The following is an 18,477-nucleotide window of genomic DNA, read 5'->3' on the forward strand; positions in this document are numbered from 1 at the left end:
CATAAATACCCTCCTTGCTTGTTTGTGCTCTTTTATATGTCCCCCAATAATTAATTATTAACACATGGATTAATAAATTATGGAAAATTAATTGTTGAATTGCATAATATAGTAGCTAAGTCATAAGAATTTGTGTAATCAAAAAATATTTGGTGTAATTCATGTTACATGTTATTAATAAATATTGTAGTGAGATAATATATATTGTAACAACATAAAAGTCTTACGGGAATTTATAAAGTATATATGGTAAGAAATTAAGTAATAGTGTAATATATATTATAATTTGTGTTACACAATATGTTTTGCAATAAATACCTGAATGAAGTAATATACATGATAATACAAAAATCTTACGAGGATTTACAAAATTATTATGTCTATTTATAAGAAATTGTGTAATCAAATAATATGTTGTAATTAGTGTTACACAATATGTTACAAGATCCACTTGGGTTCGAGCCTTCGAGGCAGCAAATGGTGAACCTTTATTTGGTCAAGTCCATATTGTGTGCATGTGGTGTGGGTATGTTCCTACCATGTGTGCAAAAGTATTAACTTTTAATTGTATAGTATAAAAAAGAATCTTATGAGAGCTGTTCTATTACAAAATATATTAGATAAGTGATAAAATTATATAATTAGGTGATATATGTTATAATTCGTGTTTTTGTAAGGAGTAATATATATATATATCCTATAATGAGTAGTAAGCTGTTAAGTAGATGAAACCTTAGGGTAGAAATTTCCAACAAACGTTCTTCTAGGTGAGTTGAAAGTTAATGTTGAATGGGTGGTCTAAAACAAATGTTTTCCGAAGCAAGTCATCGTTTTCAAGAATGTGTAGAATTTTTATATGTAATGGATCAGGGATTAATGCTTTTAAAAATCTTTTGTATGTATCAAACAAATCCCATTTTAGATTTTCTTGAAAAAAAATTGTACGAAAATGGAGCATATGTTTTAATTTGATAGTTCAAATGATAAGATAAAAGTTTCGGTAATTGCGTCAACACGGATGCATAGTCTTGAATGAGCTGAGCTTGCACTGATGCAATTTATTGAACAAGTAATTACGATATTGAAAGTAGCTATAAGTGTTGTTTGAGGACTTGAGGGAGATCAAGCATCGACTTCAAACAAGATATAAGGTGAAGGAGAAGTAAACGAAGGAAGGTTGCGTGAAGGTCTAAGGATTAACTATTCCTTGTTTGTGATTGGTTGAGCCTAGTGTCATTATTTGGTAGGACTACTCTTACAATTCGCTTCTTGCTCATGCACTCTGATCCTTGGCAGCTGCTATTGTTGGCTCTTGATAAAGACCTGTTAGCCGTTTATTATATGACAACTGTCTGTTGTGGATCCTTTTTTCTCTGGGATTGAGTATCTTATTTGGGCTTAATCTTTATCCTTTTAGGCTTAATATATTTGGTATAACAATGCGTCCTCCCTTCAAGTCTGGGGTAAATTATAAAGTGAATTAATGAGAATCAAAATAAATCAATCACTCAATCCTTTTATTAAAGTATCCATTGTCACTCTCAATCATGAAGGGACTTTGTAAATGGTGAGTGGAAATGGTATGTAAGGAGATTTTGTAGTCATGAAATACCTCATTGTTGAATGTATGATGATAGCAATGTTGTATTGTGGAGTAATTGCAAAAAGTTTGCTAGAAGTTTGAGCTACATCAACTTGATTGAACTAGTGGTATGTGAATCACATTATGCATTTTCCGGATCAACCAGTGGGGGTTTCGAATCAGGGTAAAGTTGTTAGCATGAATTGTGTCCTCCTAAGGTTATGCATTTTTCTAATTTACTATTAGAGAAGCAAAATGTCAAAACTGTTGTGCAATGGATGTGTTTGGTAGAATAGGAGTATGCTACTAAAATTGACTAGTATGATAATGGATCTCTACAAGATTGAGTGTGTATATTTTCAGGGGTTATGCCGTGTCTTGTGAGGGAGTGTGGTATCCTTTTTGGAGTAATAAGTGAAGATGCATCCTTGTAGGGTTGAGGATGTACTCCTAAGAGACTAGGAATTTATCCCTTTTAAGGAACAAGATATTATCTCCTGAGGGATTAGGAAATTATCCCTCGAGGGATTAGGAAATTATCTATGAAGGAATAAGGAATGACCCCTTAAAGGATTAGGAAATGATCTCCTGAGGGATTACGGATTTATCACCCGAGGGATTAGGAAATGATCCCTTGAAGGATTGAAAATATTTCCCCTAAGAGTGTGAGCTGGATCGATTAAATAGGAGTAAAGTTTAGGAGTTTATCTATTTTGATAGTATTTTATTAATCTCAAATAAGGTGCTTAGTTGAGGGATGACATATTATCTGCTACCTTAGAATATATTTTGATGTGAGAGAATGCATTTAAAAATGTTTGAATGTTCTTCGTTGCTAATTTGATTAATTTTATGATAGTTATTAATTATCACATAAATCACACGTGTTATGTTGCTTTGGGAAAAATACATGTAAGCATGGTAGTTGTGTCTAGTGCCAGTTGTAGGGTGTATGAGAGTTACGGTTACATGTAACTTCTTTCTAATAACTATTGTATAACACCTTCTCTTGATCTCCAGGGGAGGCTCATATAATTTGTTTTTGAAACCATTTGATCCAAATGTTTTGTCTTACCATGCAAGGTTGCTTTACAGAGTTGTGTTCCAATGCTCTCTCTATATACGTGTTTGTGTTGAAAGGTAACAATGTGAGTTGTTTTCATTGTTGATCTTGACTTTTTACTTGCCATTGTCGATCTTCGTCCCTACATCTCTTCCCTTTTTTTTATGGCTTGGTTTGGGGAAGCGTAGGCATTTGGGTTTATGCTAAGGTACATGCTCATGTGATCTTGACGTATATAATGGTACTACGATAGTGTTTGGAGATATGTACACGCATCATGACTTGTCATACATTTTGAGGTAGTTGTATACTTTGTATTAGATATGACTGGAAGTAACTTGTGTGAATTAGCACGCAAGCGTACCTCGACACCCAAGTTCAGTGTAAAATTCTGATGACTGAATTTCATTGAGATCCAAAAGAGTATCAATTGACAAGTCTGACTTAAGACCACAACACCCACGGGTTTTGAGTTACCTTTATTTATTTAAACAACCTCAACTCTGATTGATGTCAAGTTTAACTTAATATTTTTGACTTTTTTTCTTTTCTTTCTTGCTTGCTGATGTAATCTCTTTTCTTCTTGTACCAAAGAATCGAAACAAAATTGTGTCTGACCACCAAGAATCTAGTTATCCAGTCAATTGTTTCTTTCTGATCTAACCACCAAGAATGAGTAGAGTTCTTCTACATTGTGAAGATCCGTGCAAGACAAACAAAAGAGAGTAATTCTATGATCCTCACACACTCCTGAATATGCATTACAACAAAGCATTTTGTGAAATTATTGATTGATCTCCATGAACAACAAACATCAGATCAACCGTCGTTAAACACGAAAAATTATTATCCATCAAACTTCCCTTAGCTGTTCTCCTTAACTAAAGAAAGGATGTGTTTTGCAATCTCTGCAGAAGCATCAGGTTTTGCAGCATTCAGAGCCCTCTGGGACATCTCTGCTAGTAATCTCTCATCCCCTGTCACAATGGGCACACATGATATAAAACCAAATTCAAGCATTTTCCACTATTAGGGTAGACCCTGTAACAGTGATAAATATCATGAAGGTTCTTGTACTAGGAGTTAGATTGCATTTTGCCCCCCTTTACTCAAAAAATAGGCAAATTAGTACCTGTACATTAGATTAAAAAGCAAACTTATCATTTCTTTCTGTTAAAAATTTTATCAATTTCTACCATTAAAAACTAGCTTGGTCGACAGAATAACTAAACAATTACATGAGACATATCACGTGTATGTCATTTTGACATATAGGACCGGTTTACTCATTGATCTAATATACATAGACTAATTTGCCCATTTTTCAGTAAAAGGGATAAAATGCAATCCGACTGTACTAGGTCCTCCATAGTACTTTTACCTAAAAATCTGTAATATCAAACTAGATGCATGCAGCAGATGTGTTTTTTTTTATTGCATATGGCCAGCAAAACAAAACCGAAATCCTCCATTGTGATACTCACTCTATTCTTATACTCCTTTTAACTTTTCCTAGCGAACTACTAATTTCAAGCCAATTAATCTTTTGAACATGCATCGTCTGATTATTTCTGGAATTTCATAGAATTGTCCCAAGTTGATTATCAACATATACTTGTAAAAATGGACTTATGTATGTTTCAAGAATAACAGTTGCATGGCATGAAACAAATATGTCTGAATACATGGGTCTATTAGGCACATTCGGTAATCCGATTTACCATCAATGATCTCAAGTGATTATCAGATTTCCAGTCCCCAGTCATAACACTAATCATAAATGCAAGCAACAGCTGTAAAATACCTAATATTTCGCATATAGCTAACCCAAGGGTGGTTGAATCAAGTTCATCCTCAGTTATAACCCTTGAACCCGCTACATCTGCCATTAGAAAAGCATTTTTGTGTTGATGCCCTTCTGCAACATTTGGTGATGGTACCTACAGCATCCAACAGACAAATAAGTACACAACCAGTAAAAAATAAAATGAGGCAAAAAGTAGTAATTTAGGTAGAATCTTGACTCTCATAAGAAGAATGACTTGGTTAATTCTAAACTTATCTTTAGGCACAAACTCAAGAAATTGTCACAACAGAAGGAAAAAAAATCAATATAATGTGAAAATTTGCCTCTGCCTACAAATGATTAAAGAAAAATAAAAACAAAAATGTTTTGATGCTTATATTTTAAGGATACCAACAAAAATGAAATATCTGATCATTGCGCCAGCCTAATCAGAACCAAGGCAGAACTTTTTAAGCTTCCCAAGAGTTTATGAAGACAGTTGAAGAATCATGGGCTAGCAGGTTAGGGGAGATCCTTTAATAAGGTTAACTTTGGTTGCATCTCCAAGAGAGTTGAAGAGAAGAGAATTGCAATTAAGAATATTCAGTCTCAGCTTATGAAACAGCCTAGTGAAGAGATTGTTGCAGCTGAAAAGAAAGCAAGGCAGGAATATTATGGATTGAGGGTGGCATAGGAAAAATTTTACGGACAGAAGGCTAGCGTTCAATGGATAAAGGATGGGACCAAAATACTTCCTTTTTCCATAAGCAAGTGATGATTGAGCAGAACAGGCAGACCACTCATGTTCTTAAAGCAATGGGAATAAACTGGAATGTCTTGGCCAGATTATTGAGGAGATTATTGGCTTTTCCGAATAAACTTTGGGGTAAGCTGATCCAAACATTGTTAAGGTACCTAATGAGCTGTTGAAGGAACTTATATACCCGGAACTGTTTTTGATGAGGTGAAGGAACAAGTAGCGGAACCTGTTACAATTGAGGAAATAAGAAAAACTATTCTTGCAATTAATGGTGATAAGAACCCAGAACCTTATGGATTCACAGCAAAAATTTTTCAATGTGCTTGGGATAATGTGGGTGAGGCAGTGGTGACAGCTATACAGTTCTTTTTCTCCACGGCAAGTATGTTTCCTGCTTTCAATGCAACAGTTCTGCTTTGGTCCTGAAGGTTCCCAACCCGGGCAAGATGACAGATTTGAGGTCCATTTGTGTTGCTACATAGTCTATGTTATGATATAATTTTGGGATTGTATGCTTGATATTAGGCTATAACGTAAGGGATTGTAATTGTGTAAATTTGGCTGTTAATTAGGATTTTAGAGATTACTTTATTTTGTATATTCTTAAATTGTATAAATATCCCTCTAAGCTAGAGGGACAATTAAGTTACTCTTTCAGATTCATCTCGTTCTTTTTTTCTCCTTTCATCCTTCTTCTTCCCTTTCTCTCCCACGGCAACAACCATCTTTGGCAATGGCCTCCTTTTCTCCTCAAATTCACATGGTATCAAAGCCTTTTAACTCTCACCCCACTTGCCACTGCAACGCCCACCCCCAGTCGACCCTTCTGAATGAGCACCAAAGTATAAATTCTCTCAACCTTTTCAGGAATTAATGGCCTCTAAAAGGATTATTATACCCCACGAATGCAGTAGCTGAACTTAAAAACTGTCAATTTATTGAAACTGGTCGCAGAATGTTTATTCATAACAAAGTACCACTTCATTTTTGGGAAGATACTGTTATTACTGCATGTTATATGTTGACTGCATACCTTTTTGTCTCACAAAAAGTCATCATTCCATTGTCTACTTTGGTCAACCTTCTTATTCTCTCCCTACTCGAATTTTTAGTTGTACTTGGTTTTGTTCATAACCATACACCAGGAAAAAATAAACTTCTTCCCAAAGCAATTAAATGCATTTATTTGGGTATTCTCGACATCAAAAGGGATACAAGTAGGTACAAATTCTATGATCTTATTACTTGCAAATACTTTATTTCTGCATAGTTAACCTTCTTTAAGACTACTCCATATTTCTCATCTCCATCTCTTACCCAAAAGGTTGTTGTTAAAGTCCTCCCAGCTCCTATCTTTTTTATTGCTAATAATACACCTCCTATTTAACATCTTCAAGTATTTTCTCAACACTCCACTACATCTTAGTACAAATTTCTGGTGAAAAAAATCTCGAACACAAGAGTGGAACTCGAACAGAAAAAGAAGAAATAGGACAAGACTCCAAGGCGTGTATCAAGTCACTATCTTTAAGGTTATATTCGCCCCCACCTATTTTCGGTGTACAAATGAGTTCCAAGCAAATTAACCTCGAGGATACAATGAAGCCAATGACTATTTGCGTTTTGCACTGACGAGAATAGCTCACTACACACTGAACAATGTATGACAAGAAACTCAATTTCTATAAAGGATTTTTGCAGTAATACCTTATAAAATAATCTAATAATATTAGAAAATGAAGAAGGAAATAAAGAATATTAGAATTTGTTGGTGTGATTTCCAAATGAAATCTCATTCCTATTTATAGGAATTTTCATGTCTCTTCTTTCATCAATAGGTGTCTTTCAGAATAATAATGTCTTTAAAATAAACACATAATTATTTATTTAATATTATAACTATTCAAATAATATTATTTAAATCGTTATAATTCTTTTTCAAAAAATCAAATAGTATAACTTTTGATTAATTAAACTCATTCATTTATAGTTATTGGAACATTATAAATATTTGAAAATGTTCCAACAATCTCCCCCATTTTTAAAATACTTTGGATTTTGATATTCTTGGAAATCAATTTGCATAAATGAAGGTATATTACGATTGAACCTTCATTTAGTAAAAACATGTTAAAGTTAATTGAAATTGCATAGTAGACTAAGCTTTGAACCAACTATTCCATTTGATTAACCAAACACATCTTACACAATAATTTCAACATCGGTCAATGCATGGTATCTAGGGACACTATTATAGCCATGTGTCTATGTCCTCTTTTCATGAATGTTGTCAGAGCCAAGCCCTTGAGCTCTTAGAAGCAGCCCTTCCACTCACATAGGTAGATCCTATCAGGAGTGTTCCCGTAATTATAACACTCTAACATATTTATGTTATGGGTCCATTAAGAGTACATTACTCATCTTTCCCTTATCATTACGGGTACCTAGCGCTTTAATCTTAGGATGAATTTATTTACAGTGCTAATAGTCACATACTAATGATATACTTTGTCTTATTGAACTCAAGACTTGACGTCATACCAAGCGTTGAGTCGAGTTTCCATTATGGGTGACTTTAATTAATGGGCTTAAGTCACATCCCTTTTGAGGTCATTTTTACTGCACCTCTAGCAAGACTTTTTGTCAAAAGATCCACTAAATTTTCACTTGACCTCACATAATTAATAGTGATCACTCCATCAGAGATTAATTGTCGAACATAACTGTCTTAATCCAATGTGTCTAGACTTTTCATTATATACTTGGCTATATGCCTTTGCTAGAGTAACCTCACCATCACAACAAATAGAAATAAGTGAAATTGACTTAGGTTATAAAGGTACATCATAAAGCAAATTTCTTAACCATTTTGCTTCTTTAGATGCAACGGCTAATGCAATAAATTCTGCTGCCATGGTGGAATCAGTAATACATGTTTATTTCTTAGAACCTCAAGAAATGACTCCTCCACCAAGAATGAAGATCCATCCACTAGTAAATGCATGATCTTCCAAACTTGTAATCCAAACTAGCATCCGAATGCCCTTCTGAAACTAAAGGATATCCATTATAACACAATCCATAGTTAATAATTTTCTTTAAGTACCTAAGTACTCTATTCAAAGCTTGCCAATGCAAATTATTTGGATTATTGTGTACCTACTCAATTTTCCAACAACATATGCAATATCTGGTCTTGTACAAGTCATTATGTACATAAGACAACCAATTAGACTTGTATATTTCAATTGATCAATTTTCTTACCAACATTAGGTACTAATTTTATTTGAGGATCCATGGGTGTAGATGCTGGTATACAGCTGAGAAGATCAAACTTTTTAAACACATTTTCAATGTAATGTGACTGTGATAAAGCTATAGTGCTTTCATCTCAGGTTATTTTAATCCCAAGAATAACATCTGCTACACCCGTATCATTCATAACAAAATTGTTTGACAAGAATTTCTTTGTGTTTTCTATTTGTTCCAGATCTGTGCCAAAAATGAGCATGTCTTCTACATATAAGCAAATTATGACACCTTTTCCATTTTCAAATTTGCTATTCAGATTTATTTATTTTATAGCCATTAGCTAAAACAACCTTGCCAAACTTTTGGTGCCATTGATTTGGTGCTTGTTTAAGCCCATATAAAGATTTAACAAGCTTACATACCTTATGCTTGTCCTGGAACAACAAATCCTTCCAGTTGCTCTATGTACACTTCCTCTTCCAATTCACCATTTAAAAATGCAGTTTTAACATCCATTTGGTGAACAACCAAATTATATATAGAAGTAAGTGATATTAAGAATCTAATCGTAGCAATTCTTGCTACTGAAGCATAGGTATCAAAGTAATCAACCTTATTTTTGTGTAAAACCTTTGGCTATCAACCTTGTTTTAAATTTATCAATGGTTCCATCGGCCTTCATTTTCTTTTTGAAGATCTATTTACAACCGATTGGTTTGGAACCTGGTGAAAGATCAACTAAGATCCAAGTTTGATTTCCCATTATTGAATCTATCTCAGCATTTATTGCTTCTTTCTTAAAAGCAGAGTCTTGAGATTTCATTGCCTCTTCGAATGTAATAGTATCAGATTCAGTATTATAACAATAAGGTATCTTACTGTATATACTTTCACATTTTCCTTCTACAAGAAACATAATGAAATTTGGTCCAAAATCTTTGACCTTTTTAATCATTTTACTTTTTCTTAATTCTTGACAAGATTCATCATTATTATCAATTTGTTCCAATGAAATCTCATTTTCATTTGAAGAATGAATTAATTGTTGTGGTTGTAATTGTCTTGATATATAATTAAATCTATTTTCATCAAAAATATCATCTCTTGATTCAATAGCAGTATTAATTGAAATTAAATCATTTGATTCAATTACCATGAACCTATATGCCTTGCTATTATATGCATAACCTATAAATATGCATTCAATTCCTCTTTCACCTAACTTTTTACGTTTAGGTGTTGAAACTTTAACAATAGCTCTACAACCCCAAACCTTCAAATAATTAAAGTTTGGTTTCATTTTCTTCCATTGTTTATAAGGGGTTATTTTAGTTTCCTTATTAGGAACTCTATTCAATATATGGCAAGCTGTTAGAACAACTTTTCCCCAAAAACTTTGTCTAAGACCTGAATATGATAACATTGAATTTACTATTTCAGTCAAGACTCTATTTTTCTTTTCAGCTGCACCATTTTGTTGTGGTGTGTAAGAGGTTGAAACTTGATGGACAATTCCAGTGAATTCAAAATAACTTGGATTATAGTATTCTCTACCTCTATCCGATCTTAAGCACTTGATAAATGATTCACACTAAAGTTCAACTTCAGACTTATAAACTTTAAATTTATCAAACGCTTCATCTTTTGAATGCAATAAATATACATAACAATATCTAGAACAATCATCAATAAAAGTAACAAAATATTTTTTTCACCTAATGTAGGAATATTATGCATATCACATAAATCACTATGTATCAAATCAAGCAATTTTGTTTTCCTTTTAACCTTAAGGAAAAGTGTTTCTTGTAATTTTAGTCAACATATATGTATTGTATTTTTTAATACTATTATTAAAAATAGGAATTAAATCTAACTTATACATGTCATTCAATTTTCTATAATTCAAATGACCTAATCTATAATGCTACAAACAAAAAATTTAAACATATAAGCAAAAATAGTATTTTTCATTCTTATTAGTAATATTGAGTTTAAACATACTCTCATACATATACCATTTCCTCACAAAAATTCCTCCATTAGATAAAATAAACTTATCTGCCTCAAAAACAAGTTTGAAACCAAACTTATTCAAAAGACTTTCAGACACTAAATTCTTCCTAACTTTTGGTACATAATATACATCATTTAAGGTTAAAACCTTTTCAGAAGTGAATTGTAGTTCAACAGACCCTTTACCTTTGACTACTGCGGTGGAAGAATTCCTCATGTACAAGACAGTCATTTTCACATCGTGTGAACTTTGTGAACATGCTTTTGTCTTTGCATACATGTTTGGTTGCTCCGGTATCAATCCACCATGTATTATCATCTTGTATCATATTAATTTTAGATATCATTGCAACAAACTTTTCGTTATTATCAGCCTTAAAAGATGATTTCTTCTTTAAAAATCGACATTCATTCTTGAAATGTCCCGATTTTTCACAATGATAGCATGATCCCTTTTGTTTCTTGTTGAACTTAAGTGCTCTATCAGTCTTTTTGAACTTTCTCTTGAATGGTTTAGCAGTCTGTGCTTCATTCGTAACATGCACTGGCATTTTTAGAATTTAGGTTCTAATCTTGTTTTCGATATTCTTCTTCAATATGAAGATGATTTGCCAAAGTCTCAAGAGATATTTTCTCTTTCTTATGTTTTAGACTTCTTTTAAAGTCTTTTCAAGATGGAGGAAGTTTGTCTATTATGGAGGATACACCAATCATTTCATCCATTTTCATATCATATTGCTTGAATTGATTCAGCAACTTTTCAATATCACGGAATTATTCCATAACAGAACGACCATAAACCATTTGATAATTATTAAAACGGCTGACAAGAAATTTCTTACTTGTAACATCTTCGGTCACGTATCTTGTCTCCAATTTGTCCCATAATTCTTTAGTGATGACCTCGTTTTTGTAGGTGTCGAACAAACCATCAGATAAACTATTCAATATGTGGCCCATGCACATGTAGTCAGCATTGTCCCATTTTTGTCTTTCTCGGGTTGCAGCAACAAATTCGTTTTCATTCTCTTCAGGTCTTAGAGTATCCAAAACATAAGCAATCTTTAAAGTTGATAATAAGAAGTACATCTTTTTCTGCCATCGTCAAAAATTACCACCATCAAATCGATCAAGTTTGACAAAGTTGGAAGCCAACTCCCTTAGTGTTCTATTTTCATGTGTTGTGGTAGTCATCATGAGATATAACCTTAAAATTGTTAGTACAAATCTCCGGTGAACAAAATCTCGAACACACGAACGAAACTCGAACAGAAAAAAAAAATAGGACAAGGCTCCAAGGCGTGTATCAAGTTACTATCTTTAAGGTTATATTCGCCCCCACCTATTTTCGGTGTGCAAATGAGTTTCAAGCAAATTAACCTCGAGAATACAATGAAGCCAATGACTATTTGCGTTTTGTACTGACGAGAATAGCCCACTACACACTAAGCAATGTATGACAAGAAACTCAATTTCTATAAAGAATTTATGTATTAATACTTTATACAATAATCTAATAATATTAGCAAATGAAAGAAGGAAAGAAAGAATACTAGAATTTGTTGGTGTGTTTTCCAAATGAAATCACATTCCTATTTATAGAAATTTTCATGTCTCTTCATAGAGACATATTTCATAAATATGTGTCTTTTTAAATAATAATGTCTTTAAAATAAACACATAATTATTTATTTAATATTATAACTATTCAAATAATATTATTTAAATAATTATAATTCTTTTTCAAAAAAATAAAATAATATAACTTTTTATTAATTACACCATTCATTTATAGTTGTTGGAACCCCATAAATATTTGAAAATGTTCTAACACTACAAATGCTCCTAATCCTTTTTCTCTAGATACAAGTCAAGTAGATGTCCCAAGTGACTTATCCTCTTCATTATCATATTTTCTATCTCCATTCATGCCTTAAATAGAAGAACACATTCCACCAAACAGCCTCAAAACAATATTTTTTATCCAAAAATTTTTAGGGAAAAAAATATTTTTAATGGGTAAACGTTTTCTGAACGATCTAACGAAGTTTGTTAAGTTGCCCCGCAATTTCCGGGTTTTCAGCGATTTTCATTGACTCTTAGCCTGAAGTTTTCATTTATTTTTGCTTTTTTATTATTCATTTACGCATTCTAACACTTTATTATTTCTTATGTTATTAGGTTAAAGCATGTTGCACATTCCTTCTTTCGTGCATCATAATTCTTTGGTGTCTAGCCGATTTTGTACTCCTAATGCCATATAGGTTTGTTTTGCTATTTGATTTTAATACATTCTGATTAGTTGATATAAACATTTTAAAAGATTCATAAAATTAATTCTTACCTCATTTAGAATTTAATTTAATTTTTGAGTCCGTAACAATGATGTTTGCTTAATTTTTCTTTTTGAGTATTGTGTTCTTTTCAAGCTTTCACAATGACTCGTGATACTTGTAGTAACAAAGAGAGTAATAATTTGAGTGAAAAGCCATCAGTTACCATGGAGAACCTTGTTGGTTTCACGATGAAATTGCAAAACGACCTCTACGAGATCAATGATAAGTTTGAACACTTGATTGGCAAGATGCAACGAGATCTAAATGCTCGAGAGGCTAAAGACAAACAACGAGATGCTATACTTCAAACAATGAGCAATACCTTGAATTGCTTGGATGCTCAAATTGAACGTTTGGCTTGTAAATTGGACAATGATGATGGTGTTGAGATTGAACAATCTCGTGCTCGTGGAAATAATGCTAGACACACCCCTCGTACAAATGATGAAACTTTGGTTAATAATGACTATAGGCATCCTTCTTTGGTTAATCCAAAGTTTTCTATTCCACAATTTCGTGAAAAGAATAATCTTAAGGCATATTGTGAGTAAGAATAAAAAGTATAACTTATGTTCTGTTACTATAAATTTCTGGAAGATGAAAAAATCTCATTAGCGACCCTTGAATTTTCGGATTATGTGTTAAGTTGGATGCAACTTGGAATTAATCGTCAAAGAAACTACGAAAGGGAAATTGAAACATTGGATGAGTTGAAGCAAGTGATGTGAAAGTGTTTCGTTCCTTCTCATTACTACAGAGAGGTCAAAATGAAACTTGCCATGTTCAAGGCAACCAATCAATTGATGAGTACTTCAAGGGGAGATGGACAAACAAAAGGAAGAGTAAAATTGATCTCTCACCTATCGTGAAATATTAGTGGTGTAGTCAAAAAGATCATGAAGGTTCTAATGTCCAATTAAATATTCAACTAGAGAAGAAAGTAAATACGACTTTGTGTCTTTTGTTGACTTTCACTCTAGTGAAAAAGAGATTTGTGATGGGAAACTTTGTGAACCGAAAAAAGATGAAAGTGAGAATTTTTTTCTCGAATCTATGGATATAGAAACATTATATTCTCCTATTGATATGTATTGTATTGAAATGAAAATTTATAAAACTTGTAAGGGGATATGAGAATTCAGGAAAAATCATGTGAAAAGAACAAGAGAAAAAGAGACCTTAAGTGATAAAAGTTTACTTGATGGTCCACTTTTGGTGGGTGAAAATACATATAAAGTAAAATTGAAGAGTTCTCAAGTGAGAAAAGAGAATGAAAAGCAAGGAAACACCCATACAAAAGTGAGGAATGATTATGTTTTAATTAACCATAACTCAAATTTGTTTAGTGGTGTTTCTTTGTTATAAGATTTCAAGGATCCATTAACGGACTTCCAATTACGTTACTCTGATAGACAACTTTACTTGTGGAAGAGAGGTAAGTTGAATATTGATAATTCTCCACAAGTGCTACAAGGTAAAAAAATGTAAGGAAACATTAGGAATTGATTTAAGAATGTATACCTAAAATGTTTTTGATAAGTATGTTACTGATTTTGTTTGTAAATATTTTCTTACGACATGCTTTCTCATTGGTCAAGTTTCATTAAACCTTTGTTTGAAAGTTCAATTAGTTTTTTGGGTTTATCTAAGTTTGTAAATGGTACTTTTGTCGCATTCGATAGGTTTATTAAAAAATCTTATGCATTTGATCTTGCAATAATATTTTCTACCTTAAACTTTAACTATGAATTTTTACATAATAATCTTAACTTTCTTGATTTTTATTGTTATGTAAAATTCTTGACTCATCGTTGAAAATTCTTATGGATGACCATGCATATTCAAAGAAAGCTACAAGTTATATTTTACTTCAACACTCTGTGCCTAACATTTATTTGTTTAATTTTAATTGTTCGTTTTTGAAGGAGAGGTACTCATGTGCCTAAGCATGGATGACCATGCTGATTTGGGGGATCAAAATCATGTCTTTGGTCCTAGAGATAGTTTTGGTGCACAGGAAAACTTAAGTAAGTATTTGTTTGTTTTTATTGTTATTAATTCTAATCCTTTTTCTTTTTCTACATGTAAAGATTCGAAGACAAATTTTCTTGAGGAAGGGGGGAATGATGCGAGTCTCGAGGCCCAATTTCAGGCTTCTGGATGTGATGGGCTTGCACTACCTTAAGGCCCAACAACAAGGTTAAAGGCTAAGTAAATCAAGCTAATATTCAATCAAAAGAAATATGTGAGGATGAATCTTTTTGAGGAAATGGGGAATAATACATGCACGAAATGAGTGAAATTTATTAAAGTCAATCAATTTTCAAGCTGAAAAGATTAGTCAACTTGCAGCGAACTTTTAGATAGGATCCAGACATTTATGAGCTTAGATGTCTGCATAGCATTTGAAGAGTTATATTTGGGAGTTTTATTTACATGTACTTAACTAGCTTATACTAAGGTCTCTTCATTGAGTTAATAAAATTCTTTTTGAGTTTTGTATTTAAGAATTTCTTTTGAATTATCTTTTAGAAGAGTTTTAACAATCTTTTCAGATTGTGTGGATCATCGGTGCTAATAATATTATCATGGTTTCCAAGAGATATTTAGAGTGATATGATATCATCATGGTTGAGGAAAATTTCATGAGAAAAAATCTTGTTTAGTTCCCTTCCACTTACGTTAATATTTAACGCTATTATCACTACAACAGGAAGCACAAAATATTTACAAAGTCTTTTATGGTTTGGAATAATAATGCTTCTGGCTACAAGCAATACTCTACTATAATGTTTTTTTCTAAATATTTATTAAACAATGACACAAAGTTCAAGAATTTCCTTCACTGAAATTGGAATAATATGTTCTCTGAACAATTAACCGCCCTAGCTTTCATGTCATCAAATTAGTAAAATGATCTAAGTTAGCTCATTCATGGTTTTGATATTTTTAGAAACTAATGTTAATTAATACCTAAAGAGACCAAAAATTATAACTAACAAACAACAAGAAAAAGAAAGAAAGATAGGGGTAAAGGTTTTCAATCTACCAATATAGAAGGTTTCCCAGTAGCCAAGATCTCAGAACAAGTCATTGCACCAGCTCGAGAAACAACAAGGTCAGCTGCTGCATATGCCATATTCATTGAATGCAAAAACCTTCATAATTATCAGAGATATATCAAATATTACGGAACTAAAGAATAGACACATCAATAGGCACATAATTATTTAAAGAATCTAACCTTCATTGAACCACAAAATAGACAAGATTAGAATAATAAGCTCATAATTATCTATATCAGCACAACCATGTGCAATTTGCTCTCAAAACTATATACAGTTATCACTACATGAGAAAGAACGATAGATAGCAGATCAAAAGGTAGATTCCAGCAGCCAAGCAAGCATACGATCAAATGAGAAGCTTCATAACCTTACAAGGCAAACAAAATGATGCATATTGACTTAGATATTCGAACAAGCCCAGGACCATTACATTTTTGTCTTCTCTTCAATGCGAAGACATGAATGTTTGTATGAGTGTCTATAAAACTAAGAACATCCAGAATCAACAAAGCCATGCGTACTTGTGCATGTGTCTACCAAGTTAATATGCCCTTGTGACTAATGTAGAACAATACATTCATTAATTTTCTCCAAAAATATCTGGTTATGTAAAGTTCTTTCCAATCTAACTACACATAAATTCATAAAGTACCATGTATTTCAGCCTTCTCAACTTTATCTTTATAGTAAATTTTCTTAGATTATTATCTATAACGAGGTGAAAATAAATAAAGTCCTGACAGAGTTCAAAGTTCAGTGTGCTGCAAAGGCATTATTTCTTCCAAAAAGTTAACATAATTGCTTCATCTAGTGTATCGCATTTGCATATTCAAGTGATACTAAGCAGCAGAAGTCTTAAATTAATCAAACGAACAATATTAATCATATGAACAAATAGGTTAAATCCTGCATCACAAACACAGGGCAACTTACGGTGCCAAAAGCAGCCGAGGGTGGCTCCTAACCAAGCTCTCCATTTCATTAAACGACTCCACCCCTGTTTGCCATATAATAAACCAATTCTCATGTTCCAACAGCAACTGAGAGTACACATTCAACAAGGCAATGTTAACAGCATTAGCTCCTAAAGAACCTCCAAGAACCAAAATCACTTTGATCTCCTCTGAAGAACCCTCCATTTTTCTAGCCATGGAAAAAAATGCAACCTCGACACTGCCTTTGAAACCGAATTTTTCAAAGACAATCGCACGGGATTCCCACAAACAACACATTTTTCTTTTCTTGGGAAACTTTGAACCGTTGAATTGAATGCAACAAACACCAAATCAGCAAACAAAGAGAGAAACCTATTAGCAATACCGGGAACGGAGTTCTGCTCTTGGATCACAACCTTGATCCCTTTCAGCAGAGCAGCTAAACAGACAGGAAAAGAAACATACCCACCAGTTCCAACCACTAGATGGGGTTCAAATTTTGACAAAAGGGTAAAGCATTTGGTGATGGATTTGATCAGAAAGTACGGGAGGAGGAGATTACGGAGAGAGAAGAAAGGCCTGACTAGTTTGACGGCCGGTATTGATTTGAACTCAAAATGAGCTGACGGAATTGCTGTGCTTTCCATGCTGTTGGGGCGGCCTAGGAAGAGTATTTCGGAGGTTGGGTTGACGAGTTTAAGCTCATCCGCTATAGCTACAGCAGGGTAGATGTGTCCCCCAGTACCACCAGCAGCAAACGCCACACGGAGGCTGTTCAGGGCGTTGCTGCCGCTGCTAGTGGTTTGATCATTTCTAGCTTGTTGTATGGAGAGGCAGCAGGTGATGTTAATAGACCTGCAAAAATATAGAATTCTTTATAGTTAATGGGGATTTGTGGGCAAGCCAAAGAAAGAAGAAGACGAAGCAAAACTCGGTTTACCTGGGTTTAGAAGGGGAGGAGTAGGATAGTAAATAAGGGGGTTTAGGAGGGAGAGAGATGAGGAATTGAGTTGTGGAAGCCATTTTCAAAGCATTAGTATTTCAGCTGCTCAGGTTTTAGATAGTAATGTGAATAAACGTGGGAGGTTTTGGAGTTGAGAGAAAGGGTTCAAAGTTGAAACAGGGGAGGTGAGGAAGAAGGGGAGATAGGCCATGGTGGGCCTTTTTGCTGTAATTGCCTTCTCTGTTTTCTAGTTTTACATAAACACTACACACAGCTCGAAGTCCAGGGGAATCTTAAATTGGTCCTTTTGTTAATATTTTCCTCCGTTTTACCGTGTGTAGTGGTCACGTGGCATTGCTTGTCCTTTTTCGGAGTTGGATCACTCACCTCGCCTGGTATATTTCTGGTACATAAGACACCCTTAATCACTGCAACTCTGCATTACTGATGGCCACTTATTCATTGTTTAAAAAAAATATTTTTAACTTTAAAAGTATTTTTGAAAGAAAAATTGTGAAAAATAATTTGTTTTCGGCTAAAATTTTCAGCTTTCCAAAAGAAGGTACTTCTGAAAAAGGAGTTGAAAAAGAAAAAACTATGAAATTAAAAATTTTAGCTTTTTTTCTTCCAAAAGTATTTTTGGTGCTTAATTATTTTTTTACCCTTCTAATAACATGGTATTTTTTTCTTTGTGCTTAATTATAATTGTGTTAAAATCATTAATTAAAAATAAAA

At 33.2% G+C, this 18,477-nt stretch overlaps 1 protein-coding gene across 1 annotated transcript; it reads right to left on the bottom strand.

Annotated features, from left to right (window-relative positions):
• Window positions 1-3,277: 3,277 nt before the first annotated feature.
• On the bottom strand, window positions 3,278-18,027 carry LOC107953335 (UDP-N-acetylglucosamine--N-acetylmuramyl-(pentapeptide) pyrophosphoryl-undecaprenol N-acetylglucosamine transferase). The gene is given in 6 exon segments (XM_016888617.2): window positions 3,278-3,622; window positions 4,450-4,585; window positions 15,846-15,954; window positions 16,798-17,009; window positions 17,012-17,654; window positions 17,740-18,027. Coding segments are annotated over 6 exon segments (1,296 nt in total). The 5' UTR covers window positions 17,823-18,027; the 3' UTR covers window positions 3,278-3,509.
• Between the last annotated feature and the right edge of the window lie 450 nt (window positions 18,028-18,477).

Source organism: Gossypium hirsutum, chromosome D07 (assembly GCF_007990345.1).
Source record: "Gossypium hirsutum isolate 1008001.06 chromosome D07, Gossypium_hirsutum_v2.1, whole genome shotgun sequence".
Taxonomy (NCBI): Eukaryota; Viridiplantae; Streptophyta; class Magnoliopsida; order Malvales; family Malvaceae; genus Gossypium; species Gossypium hirsutum.